This window comes from Prosopis cineraria, unplaced genomic scaffold (genome assembly GCF_029017545.1).
Source record: "Prosopis cineraria cultivar Desert tree isolate PC_DT_omini unplaced genomic scaffold, ASM2901754v1 PC9, whole genome shotgun sequence".
Classification (NCBI taxonomy): Eukaryota; Viridiplantae; Streptophyta; class Magnoliopsida; order Fabales; family Fabaceae; genus Prosopis; species Prosopis cineraria.
The window spans coordinates 25,997,065-26,023,596 of record NW_026555340.1 but is presented as its reverse complement, the minus strand read 5'-3'; the positions used below and the strand labels follow the sequence as shown (position 1 = coordinate 26,023,596).

Below are 26,532 nucleotides of genomic sequence, written 5' to 3'. Positions count from 1 at the left end.
ATCAAGCAAGTCTGGACCATCCCAAGATACGAAGGCAAAGAGGAAAAAGGATGAGGTCCTATCCCTTACTGTATGCGGTTGCAGAGAATCGAAGCTATATTACATTATATCTAAGTTTTGCTAGCAAGCATCAACATGAGACGGTTTAAAGAGACTCAGGAACACTTTCCATATTTCTTGAAAACATCGCTGGTTATCAACTCGTCCACGTTCTAACTTACTGGAACAAGAAAAAAAAAAAAAACATTTTCTTTGCATTACTATACTATACAGCAGTAATTTAATTTGTTGATAACTTCTCATGGTCAAAGTCTCGACTACCTTACTTTTCAGAAACATTTACGATACACATAGGTTCAAGACATATCAACCTTCGACATTCTTCAAGACTACCTTATTTTTCAGAAACACTTCTGATAGAAATAGGTTCACGAAACCAACCTTTGACATTCTTCAAGACAGGCATCAGTAGTATCAGGAACAACAAAATTGTCGCAGAGCCTCCTCAAAAGAATTAAAATCTAAACTTACGTTTTCCCTCGGCAAAAAAGGACCAAATCCATGTTTGGCATCTAGACTACTTCACCAATTCAATTAAATCCATAAACAAAATGAGATGAGCATTAGCAAATCAACGCCTTACCCTCAATCTCTTGCTTCCTTGTTCATGTTATATCAGCTGCCTTTGGACGTAGCAAGCCCTTCAAAATTGAGAACACTGCAACAAGAGCAATCTGTAAATGCTCTGAGCTACTTGTCTTTATACATATTTTCCCCATTTTCCGACTATTGAGATTAGCACTAACAGAAGCTTTAGAGCTTCCACCCAGCCTGAACTCGGATTGTAAGCTTCCACTCAACACCATCTCTTTATTGGAGGAGAGGACTGTCATTGCGAGACTTACATTGTCATTTCTCACGGGAAAATCTCCTCCTCTTAGAGTAGCTTCAAAATTTCCACCATATGCCACTTGTCCAGCACCAACTATGTGGCCTGCATTTAGGACAAATTTTAGTCTTTTCCCTACAAGTAAAGTATCCTCAATCTTAGCACCAATATAATACTTCTTTGCAAAAGATGTCACAGAAACACCACAATCTGCAATATTATGCTTTATGTTTCTCAATTTTGTGTTGCCATGAATTGTACAAATCATATCTTTACCAACAGATTGAACATCAACACCTATAGAATTTGTAAGACCCCTAGGATCCACATAAGCTGCAGCACACTCTGATTGAATGCTAAAATCTTGTTTTTCTTTATTCATCTGCCCAGAGAGCAATGCATATGTGTTCTTGTTTATTTCGATAGCTGTCTCCAAGTTTATACCATCGAAGCCCACATCGTGATCCCATCCTTGGGGATCAAGAACAGGCCTTGCAAGCCATTGGTCACTTGCAACAAGGCCACGATATCTATATAGAGGACAATCTGAGTCAAAACTCACAGGAACAGCCATATCTGGTAACAGAATAGGCTCCGGAGGTTCATTCTGATCATCAGGATGATCGGTATTCAACATATTTTGCTCCTTCAAGAGCATCTTCTCTCTGTGCCTGTGGTACTCTTCTTTCATCTGTTTCTTTAAGTAGAGAGTCTCTCTATAATCCAGCTCATCAAGATAGTCTTTTTTCTGCACCTTGGACAATTTTTCAAACTGGGCCTTATTCAAAATTCGAAACGGGGCAATTGATCATATTCATCTTCTTCTTCCATATCATTGAGTAATATTTGATCAATTTCATCATCCATTCCACTTGGATGAGATACAGAGTGCCGGCGTAAAAGGGATGAGAGAAGATGAGGCAGAGAAGGCATTCTTGCGCTATTTGAAGGGCCCAGTTCCACACTGTCCTGAAACTTAAGAAGGAAATTGACATCTGCCAGAATTTTGGTACAAATGCAAAATAGCAATAATTGAGATCTCCAGACTTGTCCATTTGGAAGAATCTTTTCCCCCATAATATTTTTTGGACACAGAGGATGGTTCTCAACCAAAAGAATGGGGTTTTCAAGCCTTGAGTCAGAAATTGCCTGATGAATATAGTGCTGCATTAATTTAGTACGTTGAGACACATATAACTCATGATTGAAAATGTGCCCATCAGGTCCTTCCAGAATAGCTGAGTGAGAATGAGTCAAGACAAGGATGATGTTGAACCAGATTGCCGTGCCAAATACTTCAGTTATAAGTTTCATAATAGGGAAGTCATTATAGCCTGCACCGATAAGATCAAGTCTTTCAACATACAAAACAATGTCTGGGGGGGCCTTTCTAATAAATCTCTTTATGGAAAGCAAGATTCTCTTATTTTTCTTCACATTACTAGTAGAGAAAGGCAAGAGACCAGGGGTATCTATTACCCTTATTTTAAACCCATTGACAGTTCCCACAACTTCCTGAATCCTGTTAGTTGCAGGTCCAAACGCATCAGTTATGGTTTTTGGTTGATCAAATATGGAATTTATGGTAGCACTTTTACCAACTCCTGTTTTACCCAGGACAAGTATGCTGCAGGAGAAATCCAATTGGGGAACACCAATTGCCTCTTGCTGGCTTGCTAATGATCGTGATCTGCCAATGCTAAGGTTAACATTTTTCAGATCTGATTCCCCAGCACGAATCAATGTTGCTAGGTGCATCCGATAAAGAACCTTTGCAACCAGAAGATCTTCTTGTGACTGGCCAAGGCGCTGAAGCAGTCGGAAGAACTTAACTTGGAGATCTTCAATCTTTGCCAAGGGATCCTTCTGCTTTTCTATGACACAATGTTGAGAGTGACAGGGTTCTGTATCTGATACCCGCTGCATGGTGGAATTATGTTGATTGCTCTGATTACCATCAGAAGAGTTTGATGTAGTAGAAGCAAGTGATGGCACTACCAAACCAGCTGACTGAACCATACCTAACCAAGAAAAAAGAGTATCATCTTTAGCTCACATTTGTCTATTATGGGCAAACCAGGACACTTGCCATCACACTTATATAATACCGTCCTAGCAAAGAAAGTTATCAAGAATTTCAGATAGTTTATGGAGTCCAAGAATTTCTGTTTCCATTCCTTACAAGAGCTGATTCCAAGCATTATGTCGTTCTACTAGTCAAAAACTGACACATAAAGAAGTATACAGACCACCGTATGATTATATGTTAATGACTCCCATTGAACTTGATAGTTAGCTTAACCAGGCATTTATTTGTCAAGCATAACTTGCATGAAGATCTTCTGCTGTAAAAAATGCTATGATTATGTTTTTTATTTTAGTAATTCCAGACAAGCAATGAAAACTGTACCTTGCCCTTCGTATTCTCCACTCTGAGGTCCCTCGTCATAGAAACTACCACTGCCTGATAGTGGTCTAGATGAGATTAATGTCTTGGATAGTAACTGAGAGAAAATCCAATCTCTAAAACTTTTCATTCTTCTACAAGATAAGAAAAGAAAGGCCCAAATAATCATCATCTGACAATGCCTCAGACAGAACATGCAAAATGTTTATCACATGCAATCAACAAACCAGCTGACTGGTCTTCTGCTTCTGCACCTTTCAATCAACAAATGGTACATTTTATTTTTAAGTTCCATGTGAGATAAATAAAACCACGTTTTGTAATTTACACGCGTGGGGATTGGGGAAACAGATGCAATCAATAGTACCATCACAAACAAAGCGCCGCCCCAATAGACAGTCAATGTCACGACATAAAATCTCGCAAACGAACTATTCTTTAAGCGCCACAGTTCATTAGTATCATGAGAGCACTAGCTGCCCATAACTATGGTACTACTTTCCGGCCAGAAAAACGAAGTCTACAAATATAGAACAAAATACGCAAGCCTAATCAAACAGGCGTATAAGCCAGAGAAAGCCTTTCATACAAAGCTTCTCATTATTAATTGTCGGAATCATGATTAGTTTCGAACTTAACCGATGGCAAATAGAGAAATTATAATCGAAAAAGAGTTACCTGTATTGTCAGATTGCAACAAGTGACTTGAAGCTTAGCATCAAACCAACAAACCAAAGCAAGGAATAGTCAAGGCAAAAGGTCATTGGCAGCAACGACTCACGCTTCTGGATAGCATATACTCTCTATGATACTCAAATTCGAGGAAGAATTCCTCTCACACCTGATCATCAACCTCCCAAAAACCCTAGTCTACGATCAAGCAAAGGAACAATTAAAGCCGCCAAGACCTTGACGATAATTGGAGAATTGGCAAAGGTCCAATTTACTTCCTTTTCTGGAGAAATGAAGAGGAAGAAGGAGGCGTGAAGATTGAGGATGAGGAAGAAGATGATTTCCGATAAGACAGAGACAGCCCCAAACACACCTTTTGGCCTTTTCTTCTTCTTCTTTGTCTTGTTTTTATTTTCTCCGACTTGGGTTGATTTTGAACCTCATCCTCCTGATTCCGTAATGAGAACAAATCGAGCTCGAAGAGAACAGTGAAGGAATGGAAAATAAATAAATAAAACATATTTTTTATCAGTAAAATAAAACAGATAAAACCGGGATAAAGATAGAGGAGCCAAATGTGATGCGCTCGGGACCACTCAAGACATAGCAGCTAGGCGTTCGATCAAGATTTCAAGATTTGCATAATTTTACTCTTTTATAAAATTTAATCTAAACTAATAAATTATAATTTATTAGGATTCCATGCTTTTCCAACCCCTCTACAACCTGCAAGGGTAATTTCTAATTACACTTTAAATTAAATCAATGAAATTAAATGAAAACAATCATCAATATCAATATTATTATAAAATATAAATTATTATTCGTAAACAGTACAACTCTATCTCAAATTTTATGAAAATATTGATAAACTACAATTCTAATATGATGAAAAGAATGTTTACTTAACAACAAATATTTAAAAAAAATATAACTTTAAATCTCTATATTTTTTTTGCATTTCAAGTATTTTGAATTTTTTTCCAAACAAAAAAAAAACAAAACAAAACAAAAGATGTTCAACAGGAGGAACTCAGTTGATTGCACTTGCAGTGCATAGATTATAGATTATGATTTGAACATTATATACGATTTCTTGGCCCAAATTTTTTTTTTAATTTTTTAATTTTTAACTCACCTATAATTGAATTCTTTAACTATAACTTGCTACAATTGAATCTCTCACTTTTTATTTTACTTATAACTCGATTCTTATTTTTTAATTTTTTGTTAAAAATTTCTTATCAAATAAAATGAATAAAAAAATGTTCATATTTTACTCTAAAATACCCACCTCTTACACTTTAATGTGAGATCTAAATTAACATAAAAAAATAAAGCTAACAAAAATTGAGAAATTAAATTAAGAATGAATTAAAAGTTAAGGAATTGCATTACAGTAAGCCATAATTGACAGATTGAGTTATAAGTAAATTAAAAATTGAAGATTAAAAATTAATTTAAAAAAAAAAACAAAATACACAACTTGTTTTATATTTTACAAAGTCTGACAAATGAAATGCATTTATATAATTTATGAATAATGTCATTCGCTTCAAATTTTATTGTATATATTGCTTGATTGAATAGATTAACTGAGTTGCAATGCTGATGAACATCATCTTACTAAAACAACATTGGAATAGACTAAGAATTGCAAATGCTAATGAGCATTCAAAGCAGAAAATGACTGGAATAGAGACTCTAGCGGTGATACATTCGACGTATCCGTTACAAGGTGGTGCTGAAGGTGAACCCTATCTAACGAACTCACCAAAACATGACAGGTTTTGTGAAAGATGTTGGATACCTAGTATACGGTGCGTGAAGACCAAACAAGAAAAAAATAGTACATCCATTTCTGTACCATAAATCTCATTCACATATAAACTCAGCGTTAAATATATTTCTCACAGCTTAACCCAAGATTCAAGCACCGTCTGCCTGTCTCAACAATTCAAGGAACAATAATATTCATAAATTTCCTCTTTGCAAATGCCAACCACCATTTATTGGGAGTCCCATTGGGTCTGTATGCCACGCTCAATAACCTCCCACTTGTTTCCTCCCTTATCTGCTTCAAATAATTTCTGAATAGTTCTGCATTCGGTATAATCACGAAACTTGAAAAATAAGAATTTATGTGGTCTACAAAATGTAATCACATTGCAACACTGCTTTAACAGACAGAAGCTGAGCATAATATTAAAAATATACTAGATTAACAGTGCCGCCTAAGATGCTTCCTGATCTCAATATGTAAGAAAACTAGAAATTATAATTTGTGCATTATATGGGTAACTAATATTTAAGCAAAAATCCCATATGTAAAAACAAATAAATAAGCTCCATCAAATCAAAAGATGAAGCTGCACATAAATATAAAGACTCGTTAAAATCGTGTAAGTCATTATACTACATGACAAATCGCACAGTTCCCACATCAAAATAATACTCAAACAATATAAGGAAAAAAGGAAGACAAAAAAACGTAGTCCAACACAAACTAAATCTTCCAAATCAGAACACTATTCATAAGTTAAATTCTCAAATAACTTGCTACGTAATTTATATATTATTAGACCCATAGACTAGATGAGATATTATGTTAGTTTTCTTATCTTTATCCAGCATCTTCACAATGGAAATAGCAGGAAGAAATACTAATTGCACCCATATCGATGAAAATGCAAAAGCCACTACTTGCAACTAAGTCAACTAGCCACAACCCCGTGCAACGCGCTGGTTGTTCCAAGACAGTTGCAAATGCACAACACTCCAGATTATGCTAATAGAAAAAAATGCAGAGTAAAAAGAAGCAAACAAATGAATCAACTTAACCTCAGTCAATATTACAAGGTCATAGTCTATTGGAAATAAGGAGCAGCCTAAAAACAGTGGCAAGAATAAAACTATTTAAACAAGTCAGAGCTGTAGTTTAGAAGTAGAGTCAATGACATTGAGATGATACAGATGAACGAAAATCTAGAAACATAGGAGGCATGAAAAATTCTCCATAGCATCTGAGAAGGTACAAAATTGAGGAGATCATAATCATTACTTTCTACTTGTGGAGGATCATGGGAGTGCATAATTTTGTGTACTTTAAAAAGTAATTTCCGTTTCTTCCTTCTATTTCTTTCAGTGGAAATCCACCTGCCAATAGCCAAAAATCGTTGTCTTCAAATGTGCCATCCACCCCAAGATTTTGGAGGAGTTTGATACTAGCTTTTCTGAGAGGAAAGTTTTCAAGCCTTCACCCTTGGTTATCAAAAGGAAGTCTGTTTAGAACTCAGTTTTCAATGCCATAACAAACATCTGCTTAGTGACTTAGCATCGTGCTTACTGTTATGAAGATACATTGAAGACACTAGAAAATGATTGCCATTATCACTGAATGTGTTATTTCATCATTTCCAATTTACTTTTGAGTTTTAAATTGACAAAGAGATCCAGACTACCACAGTGTACCTTAACTGCATACAATGAAAGGCATGGGCATGCAGTTTAAACTTTTCAAGACTCTGAAACAACTTGCTTTCGGACAAATAATACCTGAACAAATAATATGATCCACTCACTTGATCATATGGATTTATAGTAGACTATATCAATATACCATCAAACAATTCTTCAGCCAGAAATCAATGAAAACTAGTAAGCCTGTACACAGGGGAACTTGGTAAAATTTCAGTTTTTAGCCAATTAAAAACAAAAGTACTTTTAACATGTTGAGTAGAGCATCACAGACATCGCAAGAAATAAATTTAGTCATGACACGAATACTAAGTGCAATAAACATAAAAAAAAAAAATTTAATGAAACAAGTCGCAGATATTACTGACATACAAAGAATATATTCAAGCATCCTGACATAAATTGTGACATCAAAGGCAGATAAGGAGAACAAGACATTCACCTGCTTCCTTCCGCGATTGCGGAAGTGGGAAAAGACCTGGAAAGGGAAAGCCAGACTCTCCAGGTACAGGAACCTCTTCCAGACCCAAGTTAATGATCGCCTTTGTTCCTTCAGCTAAAGTTCTGCAACCTTCAAGCCTCTTGAGAGCCACGTTAATGTAAAATGTCAAGTATATAAGAAGCTTATCAGCAGGGCTCTTGATATCAAAGTTTCTGAAGAAGACATTGGCGCGAAAGAACGTGATTGCTTCATCCACTATATCAGTTCTGTCTGCATAAACGCAGGTCTCAATTTCCAAATTAGGGAAAAGACAATATTTTAGGCACAAGATATAAATAAGTAAAACCTTGATCTGAATTTGGAGCCGGTCCCTTTATGTGGCTTTTCAAGGGAAGTAGAGGGCACCCACAAGCTTTATCGACTCCTTCTTCATCCACAAAACTAGAATGATGAACCTTCAAATCTCAAGTGATATCAGTGGAAGTACAGGTTTCGACAAATTCTAAAAGTTACTGTGAAATTTGATTGCCCTTCATTAAGCAATTTACAACAGGAACTAGATTCTAAAAGCATAAAATGGGGACGAAACATATTCACGCCGCATACCATCTCTTTTATCCGGATAAAACGATGTTGCGCCGGAACAACTCGATTGCTGAAATGATCCGATTTTCCAAATGCAACCCAAAATTGTCAAAAGCATCATGAAAAACAACATCAACCAATGTCTAAGAAGCCAGCCTGAATTAATAGATCATCAAGAAGCTCGAACCAATAGATCAAGATACCTGAATGGTAGAACACGGAACGATGAATTACGTTCGGCAGAACAAATCCGTGGCAAAATTCAGCGACGAAAGAGACGATATAAGGTTGCTGGGACCACCCTCCGTTGGGTGAGTGGAGATGCAATTTCTCAACAAAGATTTGAGAAGTGGTGTAGTTGGAAATGAAATTTTCGTTATGAGAGCGATACAATCGTTATTTTTCGATATCGTGAACGGCCGAGAACGAAACCGCAGATGAAACGCGATTTTCCAATATGTCGTTCAATGCAGTTAAATATCGGCCAAAAAGTCGCATTAATTTGACGTAATAGGCAAGGAAGATTGTGTGAATGGTGTGTGTGAAGAAATGGAGGCAATTTGCAGTCTTCCAAACCCTAACACGAGGGAGAAAGAAGACGACAGGAGAAGCAAACCAAGATACTGCTGCTGTTGCCACTCGTCGCTTGGACGAAGTTCGAAGTGATTTTCTTAATATAACAATTTAAAATTTGGTCAAAAAATAATATAACAACTTAAAAAATTATTTAAAGGTAAGAAATTCAATTGGGATTTTTTTTTTTTTTTTGCAATATAAAGCCATGCAGACAATAGGTATTATTTTTCTACGTCGTAAGGGCATATGGTAAACCTTTCCAAGCTAACATTAGAAATACCGGGGTTGAAATTCCAATCCTCAACCATTTTCCTTAAATTATGAAGTTATAAAAATCACTATCACCTAGGTCAATGATCAATTGGGATGTTTTAGAAAACCCAAACTTTGAAATGTTAATGTGAATAATAACCGAAACAATTTTCCCCAGTAAAAATGGTTCTATTTTTCCTCAAGAACGAGTTAATGGTGTTATTTTTATTTGTTCACTAAACACAAGTCATTCGCCCAAAAAAAAAATCTAAAGATGAGGCCAAGCAATATAGGGAAGGATAAAAATATAAATTTGGCCTTCAATTATTTTTTCAAAAGCTTTTCAATTTTTAAAAATAGAGTATCCAACAGTTTTCATTTACTTTTATTTCATGGATATTAACTTTTTATGTGGAGCTCACAAATTTTTGATTGACATGATACATGACACTTTATGTCAGCAAATAAAGGTGTAAATTTAATTAAAAATTATTTTTTAAAAAAGTATTGGATAGCCTCTATTATAAAAAATAAATCATCCAACGCATTTCCATTAATTTTGACCAAACTATGTTTATTTTCAGACTTATAAGACTTATAACATGTCAATATCTTTAATCTTTTTGCATTAATACTTAATCTCAACTCAAGAAAGAGAATTTCAAAAAGTTTTTATTTGAGTTCACGAGAACGATACCAACAAAATAGAAAAAAAAGAGGAAAAAGATAAGGTTTGGTTTAAATCTTTGTGGTAATTCGAGCGAAGCATCAGTTTAAGTTGTGATAGTACTATGCTTGGGGAAGTTTGATTCAATCGCTTCATTTTCTATAAAAATAATTCATGACTAAATTAAGCTTGAATCAACCTTCTCCCATGCATAGTATTATTCTACTTTGTTCGAATTGCCACATAAATTTAATGAAACCTTATTTTTTTTCTCTTCTTCTTCTACTTCGTTAGCATCATTTTTATAAATATTTTCAAATAAAATTTTTAAATCTCTTCTTCTTGAATTGAGACTACAAATGAAGACAAAAATATTGAAAAGATTGATACATTGTGAATACTATAAGTGAAAATAAACTGTATTTGATTAAAATTGATGAAAAAGGTGCTAGATGATTTATTTTTTATAATAGAGGTTAATCAGTGCTTCTTGAAAAATAGTTTATAACTAGATTTACACCTTCATTTATTGAGGTGGAGTGCCACATATCATCTTAATAAAAAATTTGTGGGTTTCACATGAGAAGTTAGCATCCATTAAATAAAATTAACAAAAACTGCTATTCATTTTTAAAATTAAAAATTTATTTTGCACCATCTTATAGTATAAACTACTCAATACTTTTAAAAAATAGTTGATAACCAAATTTATACTTTTATCTTATATAGAATCAGAGTCTAAAGTGAACCATATTTCTTATAAATTATATGCACATGTTGATATATTGATAAATTTGACGTTAATTTGTTAAGGCTATTACATTCACAATTTATCTCATCGCTTTGTGAAGGATTAGGAGGTCGCAGACGATAAAGAAATCAATACCTGTGCAGATTTCACTACAAAATTTCCATACAGTACTGATATCGATTCAGAGTCTACAGTTTTGAAGGAGCCTCCTCGAGACTATAAAAACTTTATTTGGACCTGGTTGATTCTCTCTGAAGCCTTATCCCTCTTCCTTGTATCCAAAAATAAAAAAACTCTCCACTTCCTCTTTGCTTGGCTTAAAACACAAATACTTGCTCCAAAGCATAAGGCATTATTAACCATTTTAGTGTCAATACACGACGTTCCCCTCTGATAATTGGTCACTAAGAACTACTCATTCTAGTTCATAATCTGCTTGCTCGATTTGCGATTGCAAGAGGTCCTGGAAATCCATGCTTCAAGTACAATACAAATGCATCATACGCCTATCTATTATAAAGTTCATCAATATCTCTGTGCACTGAATATAATATAATCGTCTAAAACACTCACATTAAAACAATAAGAAAAAGAGTAAAATCTCTGCATTAAAACAATCCATACAAAATTTGGACCTTGCACACAGATAAAGTCCCGTTTTCGTCACAGAACCCTCCTAGACATCTCATCTCTCACGAACATCTGAGCTTGTGACCAAGCTACTAGGACAAAAGAATGACACAAATAAATTAGGGAGTAAAACTGTACATGCCAGTTTCAATTTACACAATGCTTAACGTGGATTGAAGATGAAGAAATCAACATCACTAGAACAAGCTGGTAAAGGATGAGGTCAAGATGTAAGGAAAGTTAGCTGAAGGTCCATATTGCTTGGCAAGTTCATGAATGTCTTTCACGATATCAAACACTGCCTCTGGTTGTGCTAGCTTCAGTGCATTCTCTGACATTCTCTGCAACTCATCAGATTTCGTACTGAACCATCCTGCCACTATTCTTGCTGTTTCCTTGGAACTCCTGGTGAACACTCCTGCCCCATTGTTGACCACATAAGGTACATTACCCCTTTCCTGTACTCACCATTTCAACCATAAAAAAAAAAGAATACTTGGTGAAATCAGTGAGAAAATCTAAATGCAAAAGATTACCACAATTTGATCAAAAGAGATTCTTAGACATAGTGTATGTTTAGTTTTCTATTGGAAACCATGAAACCACAGTTTTGTGGAAGCAGCCTTTGATTTGTTTTCACTGAAACGTGGTTTAATTATACCGTAGGCATGTAAAAATGTCAAAGCTGAGCTTGTGAAAGGATGTTTTGCACGCTTACTTGCCCAGTCATCGGCTTAGTTTTCTTTTACATTTGATTAACTAGGTTAGTAGGTCCGCATAAGAATTTGACATACAAGGTCAGCCGAACTATGCATGACATGCCGATATATCTATTCTTGATCATGATTGGCTTAGTCTATTCATATTTGGTATATAAGGTCTGCCTAAGAATTTCTCATTTCATTACTCACCTGTCCAGGGATATAGTCATTGAGGATTATAGGAAGCCCTCTGATCAATGCTTCTGCAATGGTACCTGGTCCAGCCTACGAAGTTCATAAAAGTGGGAACTCTTAAGCTTCTGCTATAAATAAGAAGCAGCATCTAAATTGCAGATTGGTGAAATGACACCTACTTTTGTTATTATGCAATCACAGGCTCCCATCCATTTCTGCATCTGAGTCTCAAATCCTCTTATCTGCAACGGTAATAAACAAAAGTTCAATGTATACCATTCTACTCTGCTGATTCAATGTTGTATATTCAAATATGTGAAATTGAGATAGAAGCCAAACCTTTACAGGAATTTTCCATTCAAAACACTGAAGCGTGGATGCTAAGTTCTCATTACGACCGCAGATTATTATCAACTGTCCAATTGGTTTCTCAGCGACTTTATCCCAAAGTGATTCTCCCAGGGCCTTTGCTGTTTTCTTAACAGGACCCATGCCTTCGCCACCCCCCATCAGCAAAACTGCAGGCAAGTTTCGGTCCAACTCAAGTTCTTCTCTTAATTGATCCTATAAGAAAGTAAAATGTTTAGAACAGAACTCATCATATCATCCACACCAAAACTAACCATAGAAATGTTAGAGATTGTCATAAAACTCTTCATAAGCTTTCACCGAGCGGTCTTTGAGTTGGTCCTTCACATGGTCCCAAAGTGTACGATAAAGTTATTCATAGGCGTCAATAACTCAACAGTCTAGACTCTTGAATTGAAAGTGTTTGACAAAATGCATACCTTAGAGAGAACTGCACGGGCAAACGAAGGCCTGATGGGCAAGCCATAAACACAGACTTGAGACTCTTCAAGGCCAACTTGTAAGGCTCTCTTGGCCACCTCCTGAGAGGGGCAGTAACACCTACTGACTCCTGGATGAAACCTGGGGATAACTTCAAGCTTAAGAGCATGTAAACGTTATTACTTTAACCAAACTAGGAAAGAAGATTAAAACGGTGTAGTGGCCTTACCAAGTAGGGTGGCAGGAACTAAGGTCTGTGATCACCGTGACAAAAGCCACTTTATTCTGCAAACCTTGCCACTTAAGAACCCACAATGGAATATGTTGCATTAGGGGATGAACGCTGATTATAATATCTGGTTTATACTCCATCAGCCCTGCTTCCACCTCCCTGACAGATTGAGAGTGCTAGACAATTTAGGAAATACCATTTAATTTCAACATCGCAAGCTATGCAAAAACTAATAGCTTCCTCTAGCTCAAGAAAATCATACTTTTTCCTTTGAGAGAAGAAATAATTATTAATTATTTTGCAACAAACGTGAATTGGCATGGTTAACTAGAGGTTCTTAAAGTCATCTTTTGTAGGAAAATATCATTAGCTAGTCATATTGAGACCTAGTCTATCAAAATTAAAAAAACTAATATAATGATGAATAGATATATAAATAAACATGATAGAGGTAGGTTTCATTGACATGGTTATACCGTTCATTCCTCTGTCTGCCCAGGATTTTCTAAGAAAACCAACAAGAACGTAGTTTAAAGTACATCAATTTGTATTCCAAGCATAGAAATTTCTGTTGGTTATAATGGCAAACTAGTAATCAAAGTGTACAATACAGTAAATTTGGTGACGCTGCTTAACCCTTGCAGTTGCACATTGTAATCTGGGGAAGCATATAAGTTGTAAACAAAAGAGGAAAAGAGTTAGAAGAGGATTATACTTGGCATAGTAGGCAGCAATAGCAGCTAGATAGACAGAGTGTATCCATTTGGGAGAGGTACTATGAAATGCAACATTCCACAATTGCACATGTTTCACCATGAATTTATATTGACTCTCCATGTCATTCAATGGCCATCCTGTGTACTCTTTCCAAACATCTTTAACAAATATCTGAAATATGCAGAGATAATCTGATCAGCCCAGAAATGGGAAGGAAGAAATACTTGATCGTTAAAGGAGGAGGAGAAGGAGGTATTGACAATGACATATACGTCCCCCCAAAGCTGGGCATATAGCTTCAAGAAGTCAAGAAAAATACCAAGGAATGCTTATCAGCTAATTTTGACTATACAGCAAACATATTTGCAGAGGGAGGACGGGAGAAAGCAAAAATGGCAGATCCACAACATTATGTCTTTGATGGAGAAAGAATCTCAAAAGAAAGCAAAACGAAGAACAAACTAGAAAGTAATATACACAGTACTCGTCCCCAAATTCCAATTGAAACGCATCACGAATGGCCTCGGCCGAAGCTCTGTGTCCACCACCAGTATCACTCATCAGAATCAACACGTTCTTGGATCTGGAAGCTCCAAGCTGCACAAGCTCCATCCCCGCGTCATCGTCACCACCGCCGTCGTCATCGGCGAGATTGAAGTGAGTCTCACGGCCACTTCTCTTCTGACTGTTACCCCCATGATAGTATCCTCCCACCTTCTGAAACACCTTCTCTGCAATAAATTTCGTCGTAAAGGCCATACCTCCAAAAGCCCCGCCCAGGAAAGAGGATTGAACAAGAAACGAACCAAAGGAACAGAAAAGAACAATGTTCTTTTTCTTTGTGAAGAAGAAACCCCAGTCTCACCTAACGGTCAAGTCCCGTTCCCGCCACCGGAATTGGGGGTTTGTCGGCGGAGAGAGACGAAGCTTGACGGGAGAAGAAAGATACGCGGGGGATTCGGATCGGGATTTTCTCCTGACTCCAGCATTGGATATCGGACAGGGTACGAGAAAGAGAGAGACTAAGAAGCAACGAAGTCAGGTGGGACCCACATTCAGTTATTCTTCGCTCTTTCTTTCCTTTGAAATTCCTGCACAGCCTCGATGGACTTATGGTTGATCCGCGCAGGCGCGAATTGTTTATTTCCTGAATTTTGTAATATTAAATTCTTTTTTCCCGTGTCACACGCAGGTTCATTATTTAGAAGCACGTAGCTTAACTGAGAATAAATTATTATACTAATTTGATCAAATAATTTTATGTTCAAGTTATAAATATGCGGATGTGTTAAAGGCTCGCTGAGAGAGATTTGCCATAGATGTTATCCCACCCCACTCGACTTATAAATAATAAATAATTAATTATTATTTTTCCTTTTTTTTTATAAAACATTTATTTTTTATTTTAGTAGTGAAAGATGATGAAAGAATTTAGAGGCTTGTTTGGTTTTTCTATCATTTTTTATTTTTAAAAAATGTTTTATAAGATAATTTTTAAAATTATTTTTTTAAAAAAATAAAATAAAATCTAGTGGGTTATATTAATTTTAAAATTAAAAAATAAGGTCGTAATAATGATTGCATGTAATTAATGATAATAATTTATAATAAAAATTGATGGAGCTAGTTAAAATTTTTTAGTAATCAAATATCGTATGTTTTGAAGGAAAAAAACCTGAAAACAACTTTAAAATATTTTTTTCTTTTTAAAAAAATAAAAAGAGTTTTGAAAACGATTAAAACTAAAATATTTGTCCAAACAATATCTTTTGTTTTTAAAAATAGAAACCAAAAACAGATCTAAGTCTTTATTTTTGTTTTCTGATCCCTTGTATCAGTTGGATTTACTTTAATGGATTTCTGGTTTTCACTTAAAAAAGAATTTACAATTTTAAGGCAAAGTTGTTAAACCTCGCATTTATATTGATTTTAAGTCATTTTTTGACTAGCCATAAAATTTTATTTAAGGTATTATTGAACATTAATGCCGATACATTTTTAAATAATAATTCAAACATTTATTTATTATATTATGAGGGATTAGTTTATCTTACTAAATCCAATTTCAATTAATATTTAGATAAACTGATAAGAAAATTGAAGCTTTTAATTAAAGATATCCAATTTGGCCCTAAAAATGCAATGGCCCTGGACATGCAATAACAAAAAATTCATGAAAAATTTGACACTTTTAATATCTATTGACCAAATTTTGTGAGTACTTCATCTCATGTTGTTCTAAAACCTCGTTAGTAAAACATATACTCCCTTCAATATTTTTAAGGGTTGTTTAATATTCTAATACAAGGTTAAAAACATTAAATAATTTGCTCGTAATGCAATTTCGCCAAATTATTTTATTATATCTTCTCTCCCTTTTTTAAATTTTTATACAACTACAGAATGTTCAAAAAGCATATATTAATTACCATATTAAAATTAAAGTAGTGAAAGATATTTAATTATTCATTGACATTATAAACCCAAGGTTTATGGAATAAAAATTGCTCAAATGTCAGCCAAGATATCACAACAATTTATTATTCCTTGATAATTTTTTTGACCTGAATTATTCCTTGATAATTATACAAACAAAACAAGTAAGAAAAGTAAAATCTAAAAAAAAAAAAGAAGAAGAACTCATGATCAAATTGTGTAAGTTTTAGAGAAGAATTATTTTATGAATGTATATTCAGGTATTTTGAGGTACTTTTTACAGTACTAAATATATAAAATTCATAAGTAAAACTAACTAAAAAATAAATAATGATTTTTATTTAACGTCACACACGATATAGCATTTGTATGGAAATTTATGACTACCTTTGATGATGATTTTTTTGGCCAACACTCTATAACATATATTTGACAAGTTGATAGCTCCGCAAACGAGATTGGGCCCAAAAATATGTATCCCGTACTTTACTCATTTTAAAATTAGCCCCTTTACAATCTCGAAGTTCCAAACACACCCTTCTCTCGTAACTTCGATTCGCTCACTCTTCTTTACCCTATTTTCACAAGAGGCCCCAATCCTAGGTTTTTCTGTGCATCTGAATCTCTTTTCAGAGACCCTTCCCTGGGTAAGTCCTTATTCTTCTTCTTCCACCAGCTGGGGTTCATTCCTCTTGCCCGGATGTTGTTCCTGTAAACGCTTGTCGGATCAATCGGCCTTAACGACTCGTAGAATTATTATTTTTTAATTAGAGAAAAAGTTATCATCTTCTTCGTCCCACCTCTGGACCGTTTACAAAGGTGCATTGGTGTTCAATTGTTGATGGTTTGTCACTACAAGTTTATGCATGTTGTGCATGTGATGGAAATGTTTGGAAATATTTCATCAATGGAAGTTGTGTTGGTTGACTTATTCGATGACTATTTCCAGTTGAAACATCACCGTAGACTTTTCCATCCTCTAATTTTATCCATTTCCATTAAATGGGTACGATTTCTGCTGAAAAGAATAGTCATATTCTTTGTTCAACATATAGGCTTGCTCATCAACTTCTTCCCGAGATAAAACGAAAATCATATTCCCACTTCGGGACCAGTTAACTGATGCTCATTGATGTTGTTATGTTGATCATCCATAACTGTAAATTTACTTATCATGTGCTTTTGATGGGATTCTTATGAAATAATCGATCACTGCCGCTTGTGATAAACTTTGTTCGTTGACTTTGCTGATAACTATTTCCAGTTAAGCATCCGTTGTAGAGCCTATAGGTTTGCCTATGTTCTTGCTCAGTCTATATCGTTAAAACGATTCAGTCTTTAGTGAAAACCAAGCTGTTGTTGAAGTGAAAAACTTGGCTCTCATTGTAGTTGTTGAAAGATTCAACTGTAACAAGGCTCTTGTCAATCCTGATCAATTTCCTCTCCTTCTTTTATATGTTTTTACATGGCAATTTTCCTATGAAGATAAAAATTTAGGGAGATACGTGTGCCAATGAATTTGTATACCATCCTATCTAGTTGAGTGCTGGTATCTTATGCTCATTCATGCCTGCCTTTGCTGTTGCGATCGCACTTTTCTTGGGTTGAGTGGATGAATTTCTAAAATCATGGAATCAAGAATGCTACACTTTTACAATGACATCTTACAGATTGTTATTTTGCAAATAACACTTGCACTCTTTCTTGAAAATTGTTGGCCTTCCTCTAAATTGTCATTATCCTTGAATGCAATTTTTGTTTTAGCTGTTTGACTGTTGGGTATAATTTAGACACTTACACATGAATTTCAATTTAGTTGTGGAAATGGTAAAGGGGAAGCTTATACTGATCAGCCAATCTGGTGGTGAATTTTTGACAAATGATGATGGATCTATGTCATATACTAGAGGCGAAGCACATGCTGTGGAGATCAATCATGAAACGAGTTTTGATGACCTTAAGTTAAAACTTGCTGAATTATGGAATTTACAAAGCAAGACCTTGTCCATCAAGTATTTTCTTCCAGGGAACAGGAAAACTTTAATCTGTATATCAAATGATCGAGACCTTAAGAGGATGAAAGAATTTTATGTGGATTCAATTACTGCCGACGTCTTTGTTTCTGGGAAAGAAGGGTTTGACCAGGAATCTTTAAACATGAATACCAGGTTGTTCTTTAAATTCTCTTCTTTCATAATTTTCCTTCACTGTCATTGAATTTTTAGACAAAGCAAATCTTCCCTTCTGATGAAATAGCGATTCTTCCCCTATGGTATTGTGTGCTAGAATTAGCTTTCTTATTGCTGAAATTAGTTTTATTCAGTCTATCCACATCAAATAAAGCTTGTCTTCATTTTCAGGAGACACGATGTAAGAGCAGCTGAAGCTGTGACTGCTGCCAGTCCTTCAAAAGCAAAACCTAAGACTGTTCGCAAGCAAATTGCATCAGGTATGGCTGCTGCTACCTTAATGTCCGCACCTACCCCTCTTGCTTGTGTGCCAAATTTGCTGACTTTTTATCAGTTAAATTGACTACCATAAGTCTCCCTGCAGTTGGCACTTCTGCAAACCGTTCTCCAAATCATGCTGTTACTAGTAATCATGGCGCTTCCTGTTCCAATCCACCTTGCTCTGTTGCCATTGCCACTGATACATCCTCCCATGGTCCAATCTTAAGTGATATGGATGCTAGTCCTGCAGATGCAGTTAAGAAGCGCAGGCGTACTGCATCTCGTGAAGTTTCTGCTAATGGTCCTCCAATTGAAGCAGCATCTGTGAAGACAGAAGAAAATAAAAAAGTGATGTCACAGAAAAAGAGAAAGAAAAATCATGGTGGTATTGCTGCTGATAATGGAGAGCACCAACTATATATGTCATGTAATGACTATTCGGTCAATTTACTTGATGTTGGATCTGATATTACTCCTGGAAAATTAGCTGAATGTTGGAAAGACAGTATTACTGGTGTTGGACAGGACTTTGCAAGTGTCCAAGAATTTCGTGACGCCTTGCAGAAATATGCCATTGCACATCATTTTGCATATAGGTATCTCAAGAATGACACAATTCGTGCCAGAGTCAGATGTGCATGTGAAGACTGTCCATGGAGGATTTTTGCTTCCTGGGTCCCATCTGATCATTCATTTAGAATTAAAAAGATGGAGGAGCCACATACCTGTGGAGGAAAATCTTGGAAGTCTGCTCATCCCTCAAAGAACTGGTTGGTAAGCGTCGTAAAGGACAGATTACAAGACAACCTTCATCACAAAACGAAGGAGATTGCTAGTAGCATTCACCGAGACTTCGGGATTGAGGTGAATTACTCTCAAGTATGGCGTGCAGTTGAGGAAGCTAGGGAACATTTGCAAGGTTCATACAAAGAGGCATACAACCAGTTGCCTAGGCTTTGCGAGAAGATGTTAGAGGCAAATCCTGGCAGCTTTATCAAGCTCCTCACAAGTGATGACAAAAGATTTCAGTGTCTTTTTTTATCCTTTCATGCTTCGATACAAGGATTTCAGGCTGGCTGCCGCCCTCTTCTATTCCTTGATTCCACATCTTTCAAGTCAAAATATCATGAGGTTTTATTGACAGCTACTTCACTAGATGGTGATGATGGTGCTTTTCCTGTTGCACTCTGTATAGTTGATATTGAGAACGATGATAACTGGAACTGGTTTCTAGAGCAGTTAAAAGTTGCAGTACCAACTTCCAAGTCCGTGACTTTTGTATCTGACAGAGAGAAGGGGTTAAAGCAATCAGTTTTAAAGGTATTTGAAAAAGCCCAGCATGGTTATTCCATGTACCACCTCTTGGACAGCTTCAAAAAAAGCCTGAAAGGTCCTTACCATGGGGAAGGTAGGCCTTCTTTGCCAGTTAATTTTATGTCTGCTGCACATGCACTGCGTCTAGATGGCTTTAGAATGTTCTTGGAACAGATTAGGAAGGTCTCAACAGCAGCATTTGATTGGGTCATGCAAGTTGAACCAGAGCAATGGGTAAGTGCAGCATTCAAAGGTGAGCGGCATAATCACATTCTCATAAACGTTAGTGAGTTATACACCAAATGGATCGACGAAATGCGAGAGCTACCCATAACACAAAAGGTAGAAGCACTTAGGTGTAAGATCATGGAGTTGATGGACAATCGTCGAGTGGATTCAAGTAGTTGGACGTCAAAACTGACTCCATCAAAGGAGGAAATGCTACAAGACGAATCTTTCAGGGCACAGGGCCTTAAAGTCTTGTTCTCATCAGACACCTTGTTTGAGGTTCATGATGATTCCGTCCGTGTTGTGGATATCGAAAAGTGGGATTGTAGCTGTCTAAGGTGGAAAGCAACGGGGCTGCCATGCTGCCATGCTATAGCTGTCTTGAATTGCACCAATCGAAGTTTATATGATTACTGTGTGGAATACTTCACTGTTGATAACTTCCGCCGCGTGTACTCTGAATCCATAAATCCTGTTTCTGATGATTTACCCGCAAGCCCTGTTTCTGATGATTTGAACAATAACGACGAGGAAGCCAAGCAGGAGACAGAGACCGAGAATAATGTACTTCCTCCTTGCAATTCTAGACCTTATGGCCAAAATAAGAAAGATGAGAATAAGGAAACAAAGAAATCTAGGAAGACTGTTACATGTACCAAGTGCAAAGGTACAGGCCATAATAAGGCTACTTGTAAAGAGACATCATGAGTTTTCTGGACTGCCAATGCCACTGTGGAGAAGTATTGCTATTCCAGCAATGTATCATAATAATAATTTAGGTTTGTGTGGCATTGTTTTTTTTTTTTTTTTTGCATTGTTGGTAAGAGAATTAGATTGCATCTTTTTTTTTTTTTAACGAATTAGATTTTAGTTGGCTTGGTTATTCCTATGTTCTTCGCAGGTATGCAATCCTTTGCATCTCAAACTCTTCTAACATATCCAGTGATCCCTGCATGGCTAATAATGTATATCAAACCTGGAGAGACATCATTACAAGAGCAAATTGCTCTAGTATGCTATAAAGATTTCTAAAATTACTTTTTTATTTTTTTGGCTCATGTATAAATCTGTTACTTCTATTTTTGTTTAATTTTAAACTTTTAACTAAATTATTCTTAATTATTTTTCCATTTTAAAAGATATTATTAAGTTGATACTAAAGTATAAGATAATTATTTACTTAAAAGTAAGTCTGAGTATTTTTAAATAGGATAAAAATAATTTGATTTTCATAAATTTGTACTCTTTTTGTTTAAAAATGTAAAGTATTTTTTATTAAATTTCACTTCTCAATAGAGCTCTTACCTATTTTCAATTTAATCTTATATTTTTATATTTGCCTTATTAATTACTCTATAATAAATATAAAATTATCATTAATGGAGGCACTATTGGAAAAAAAAGATAATGATTACTCTTTCTGATCTTATTTATAAGTCATTTTTATCAACGTCATCAATACCAATATAATAAAAGTACAAGAAATAAAAGTAAGTAAAATTTCAAACATGTCTCTATATAACAAATTTAAAAAGTAATGTTCTATTACTTTTTCTCTCTCATGAAGAGAAATTTTGAAAATGTTTTTCAAATATTATTTAAAAAAACGCATTATGACTTATAAATGAGATCAAATGGACCTTTTAAAATGGGACTTATAAATGGGACTGGAGGGAGTACACCTTAAAAGATTAAAAATATCTTTATATTTTTTAACATCTAACTTTTTAAAAAATACCTTATATTTTTTAATGAAGGGAATATAACAAGATTGAAGCTCAAACTTTGAGACAAAAGTTTATAAAAGCCATGCAAATATTTTATGCCACAAAACAGTACTAATTCCAGATAATAACCTTGTGCTTGATCTGGGTAATAAAAAAAAAATCATTTTACAGATTCAACCAATAAATATTTTCACAAATTTCTAATTTATTCATGATAGTAGTAAAATCAAAATATTACGTGTTTTGCAGAAACAATTATATCCCTATACTATAACGTATTATTAACATACCTAATGGCTGGACAAACGAACGAACAAACGAACAAACAAACAAACAAAAAACAAATCCAATCGAACACTATAACAACTTGCAAAATAATTTTTCTTTTTAAAGTAATATTAAGCTATTGCTTATTAACACGTAGATACGGTGTATTTTTCAGACCACGTATTTAATTTTAAGAAAAAAATAATCAAATATTTCACCACAACTTTTAGTTCGTGTGCTTGAGCAATAGCTAACATTTTTATTAGCAGTCATTAGAATTCTGAAACATCCCTGGCAACTGCAATATATCAGTCTCAACTCTCAACACATGTCAAAGCAAAGCGTAAGTTGCCATCTTATATTTCCCTCTATACAGAAAACCCTACCACCCGATAATACAGACCCTAACGTACATCATCTATACTGAATATCCCACCTCTCGCATTCCATTTCAACCAATACAAACTACCCCCTTCATGTCATGATCTTGCAGAAAACTCTACTCTTTCACATTGTTCATGTTCAGTAGCAAGTTTTGAGTTCATCATCCTGCAGAAGTAGACTCACACACAGGGCATGGCGGGTCTCGTCTTTCTTCGAAGCTGGTTTTCTGATCTAAGCATTCTGCATGATAAGCATGACCACAAACTAGGACTGCCACAATTGAAGATTGGTCACAGGAAGAATACAATTCAGAGGGAGATAATGGCCCATGCAGAAAAATTTTCCTTTTCAATGGCTTCTGACATACCCCGCAAACCATCTTGACTGCATCAGAGGACGCGGCATCTGCAGCTAAGGAACTCGAGCGGATTCTCTCTGGACGGGAAAATATCTTATCTTTGAATTCTGGGGGAAAATTAGTGTCAACATGTCAAGTGGAGAATACATATGAAGAACTTGAACAAGAAATCACCAAAGGTACACTTCTTTGTTCCCCAAAAATGCATGTTCACATCATTTGACTATGAATTTTTCAAAATCTAATGAATATGACCTTATCATGGATACATTGATGGGAGAACTCACACTAGGACCATGTTGAAACGCTTTTCAAAATGTTTAGTCAAATGACAGTAATTATATTCAAGGAGTAAATTGACCTAACCTGCATCTTCCAAGGACCAAAATGGTAGTTTACTTGGATAAATACATACAGACGACCAGTGCTCCCCAAAAAAAAAAAAAAAAAAAGCAAAGTTGGAATCAAGATATAGGCATCAGAATACAAGAACATCATAAAAAATAAAGTTTAATTATTGAACTGATCATATAAAAAATAAACTAACTTTAGCACTACTGATAAGCATCAAAGAAACACCTGTGTGACGTTTAGATTCTGACATGGATTGAGAAGCTAACTTAAAAGAAAGCCTCTCATCATACGACAAAGTGTTCTTTCCACAAGAAGATGATGCATTGGCATGATTTGCAGAGTTACGTCGAGAGTATTGATGACCATAGTAATGTCGTGACCGCTTCAAATGTATAGGACGGCTGACACTCTGATAATGATGTGCTGTTGTTGGATGGGCATTTAATAACCTCAAAGGATCATCTGTTATATCCAAAACAGGTGCTGGAAGACCCACACCAGGCTCACCTGAATGTGAAGATTTCTGCAAAGAAGCAAGAAAACCAAAATACAAATGTATGACAATCCTCCCAAACTTATTGGTGATATTAAGATGAAAATGAAAGAGTAATTTACAAAAAGTAATTATTAATACATCCATGAAAGAATTAACAACTATAAATGCTCGGAACTTCAAAAAAGGGGAGAAAGAAAGGCAACCTCGTCTGACAATAGGTCCATCTCAGAGGAGCATGGAATGACTTCTGCAATGTTGATCAAAAGCACAATAATCAATTATCTTTCTGTTCACAAACTAGAAACAAATAACAAAATCTAGAAAATTAATAAAAGAGGGAGGGGACTGTTAAATGATTTCTTCTAAAGTCTAAGCAAATAATGCAGTAAATACATCGCTTTCAGGTTCAAAGTTTCATGGAAAATATTTAGCTCATGCAAAGTATGGAACATGACTTGAAATTCTTAATTCTGAACTTTACCTTCGCACTTTTTTTACATACAACCTGACAAAACAAAGCACATTGGGCGACATAGGAATGTTGAACCCAATTCATCAGTAAAAGAATAATAGATGTGATTAATGACTAAACATGAATGATGGGAACAAATCATACTCAAAGGAGTCAGGTGAGGTTTATTTTTTTTTTTTTTTTGGGGGGGGGGGGGGGAAGCAAGGGCATGATCTATCAACAGACATTGCCTCCGCTGGAAGGCGTCAAAAGATTTTGCAGTTGAATCGCAATGTGAAATGGCAAGTTCTTATTTGAATACAGGAATCAATCTCTCCTTTCCTTTTAAATCCCAAAACAAAGAAGAAATCACCACAAACAAAAGGGAAAAGGGTGATCAAAGGGTTAGGTTGAAGAATATAACAACAGAATGGATACTAGAGCATTAAAATTGAAAGAGAAAAGAAAACAGAACACAAATCGGAAGAACAAAAATCAGAACTAACCAAACAAGCGTTTCGAGACGCATTTGCAAAACAAAAGATCATCAAGCCCTTGAAACCCAGTAAAATTACTGTAAAGGGGAAGAAAATGGGACATCTGGGAACAAGAAAGCCCATCGCTTTTCGACCCCATATTCTCTACCAGTTAAAAAAAAAAAAAAAAAAAAGCAGAGGGCCAGAGCAGTAAGTGCAAGAATGAAGAGCATCCCACCTGAAACAATTAAGATTGGCCCAAATAAGTAGACGTATCACGTTTTCTCAGGTGCCCATCAATGGAACCGTTTCAAGTAGCTCAAAAGAGTATTTCATTTCTTCACTTTCCTCTATCATTACGCTAATAAAAGCTTTAAAAAAGCATGAAAAATCAGGGAAAAAAATACAATGAAGTGAAACGATAAGAAACGTACCTGTAGAAGGAGAACACACAAGAGGTTGATGATCGGTCTGGGTCTGATCAGAAATTCGTTTCCGTTTTCCCATGGTAACGAAGCGGATTGTGTGATTAATTACAAAACAGGAAAAAATCTAAATGGGGTTGATGGCTGAGACAAGCCCACAAATTCTACGGTGCTGGAGGAAAAGGGTTTTGGGGTATTATGTACGGTCAAGAACAAATTTTTCAGCGAGAGGAAGAGAGAGGGTAGGGAAACAGTTTCTGGTTGATGAATTTGGAGAAAATGGGGAAGGAAGGTGGTAAGGGTTCAAGGCTAAGCTCTTCCTTTTTAACGGTGACCACGTCATCGTCGTCGTTCTTAGCGAGAAATCAAGAGGTTAAAGGTTAAAACTCAAAACTTGCGAACGACCATGTGAGATTTTTTTTCCTTTTTTTTCTTTTAACAAAATAGAATAAAGATACAAAATTACATACGAATTATTTTTTAAAAACTATTAAATATTATCCTATACTATAAAATGGTGTAAAAATTTATTTACCATAAAAAATGTAGCATCTACAACATTATGTCCATTTTGTCTAACGTCCATTTATATTGTAGTGCCTATGTTTATCCACATCTCCACTCTCTCTAACCCTTTAAGTTTTTATCGTATCCACATTGCTCCATCGTTAGTGGTCTCCAGGAGTGGTATCCTCCTCATCTTCAATGTTATAGAGCTCTGCCTTTGTGTCTCTTCTTTCCTGCCTCTTTGGTCTCCACAAGTCACCCCTTGCAATTGCAAGATTTAACCTTCCTTAAGCTTCACATTCGTCAATTCCATGTTCAGTCTTCCTTGGCAAAGCTTGGGAGTTTGCAACTTCCCTCAAGTCCATCATCAATTTCCCTTATAGTTACAAGTCCCTTCGCTAAGCTTTTCTTCCACTCCTCCCTCTGTCCTCGTGTCGATCCAATTCCCTTTGCCTTCTCAGTCTAGTGAGTTTCTCTACCTTCTTAATTTTTAGCCTTTGAATCTTTAAAAATGAAATTAGTTTGTGAATTGTGGCATTATGGGGATGTAATTTTTCATGTGAATGATATATTTGAAGAAATATTTATGGATGGATGAAACCAATACCTTTATATTTTTGCTTTGCTTGAAGATGATGTTGGATTCTTAATGGTCTATTGTAAACGAAATGATAAGT

General features: G+C 35.4%; 5 protein-coding genes across 8 annotated transcripts; 1 reads left to right on the top strand and 4 right to left on the bottom strand.

The window, feature by feature from the left end:
• Nucleotides 1-144: 144 nt before the first annotated feature.
• On the bottom strand, nt 145-4,436 carry LOC129320634 (translocase of chloroplast 90, chloroplastic). The gene is given in 4 exon segments (XM_054966169.1): nt 145-1,687; nt 1,690-2,910; nt 3,300-3,430; nt 3,975-4,436. Coding segments are annotated over 3 exon segments (2,370 nt in total). The 5' UTR covers nt 3,427-3,430; nt 3,975-4,436; the 3' UTR covers nt 145-665.
• Nucleotides 4,437-5,616: 1,180 nt separating this feature from the next.
• LOC129320636 (actin-related protein 2/3 complex subunit 3) lies at nt 5,617-9,131 on the bottom strand. 2 transcript variants are annotated; one of them, XM_054966171.1, is made up of 5 exons: nt 8,676-9,131; nt 8,494-8,542; nt 8,234-8,342; nt 7,888-8,157; nt 5,617-6,068 (listed from the first exon to the last, which is right to left on the bottom strand). In XM_054966171.1, the coding sequence occupies exons 2-5, from the start codon at nt 8,494-8,496 to the stop codon at nt 5,926-5,928; spliced, it is 525 nt and encodes a 174-aa protein (XP_054822146.1). In that variant the 5' UTR covers nt 8,497-8,542; nt 8,676-9,131; the 3' UTR covers nt 5,617-5,925. The 2 variants fall into 2 exon arrangements, with proteins under 2 accessions (XP_054822146.1, XP_054822147.1); XM_054966172.1 differs by having other exon boundaries at nt 8,494-8,553; nt 8,677-9,131.
• A 2,135-nt stretch (nt 9,132-11,266) lies between these two features.
• Nucleotides 11,267-15,067, bottom strand: LOC129320635 (monogalactosyldiacylglycerol synthase 2, chloroplastic-like). The gene is made up of 8 exons (XM_054966170.1): nt 14,460-15,067; nt 13,981-14,153; nt 13,263-13,424; nt 13,033-13,174; nt 12,584-12,808; nt 12,424-12,486; nt 12,260-12,334; nt 11,267-11,806 (listed from the first exon to the last, which is right to left on the bottom strand). The coding sequence occupies exons 1-8, from the start codon at nt 14,739-14,741 to the stop codon at nt 11,546-11,548; spliced, it is 1,383 nt and encodes a 460-aa protein (XP_054822145.1). The 5' UTR covers nt 14,742-15,067; the 3' UTR covers nt 11,267-11,545.
• A 1,874-nt stretch (nt 15,068-16,941) lies between these two features.
• LOC129321032 (uncharacterized) lies at nt 16,942-21,299 on the top strand. The gene is made up of 4 exons (XM_054966761.1): nt 16,942-17,065; nt 18,235-18,586; nt 18,779-18,867; nt 18,972-21,299. Exons 2-4 carry the CDS (start codon nt 18,243-18,245, stop codon nt 21,116-21,118), a joined length of 2,580 nt encoding a protein of 859 aa, XP_054822736.1. The 5' UTR covers nt 16,942-17,065; nt 18,235-18,242; the 3' UTR covers nt 21,119-21,299.
• Nucleotides 21,300-22,643: 1,344 nt separating this feature from the next.
• On the bottom strand, nt 22,644-25,679 carry LOC129320338 (uncharacterized). Of its 3 annotated transcripts, none has more exons than XM_054965744.1 (5): nt 25,358-25,678; nt 25,162-25,284; nt 24,200-24,243; nt 23,726-24,023; nt 22,644-23,253 (listed from the first exon to the last, which is right to left on the bottom strand). In XM_054965744.1, exons 3-5 carry the CDS (start codon nt 24,218-24,220, stop codon nt 22,949-22,951), a joined length of 624 nt encoding a protein of 207 aa, XP_054821719.1. In that variant the 5' UTR covers nt 24,221-24,243; nt 25,162-25,284; nt 25,358-25,678; the 3' UTR covers nt 22,644-22,948. The 3 variants fall into 3 exon arrangements, with proteins under 3 accessions (XP_054821719.1, XP_054821721.1, XP_054821720.1); XM_054965746.1 differs by having other exon boundaries at nt 25,162-25,273; XM_054965745.1 differs by lacking the exon at nt 25,162-25,284 and having other exon boundaries at nt 25,358-25,679.
• Nucleotides 25,680-26,532: the final 853 nt, after the last annotated feature.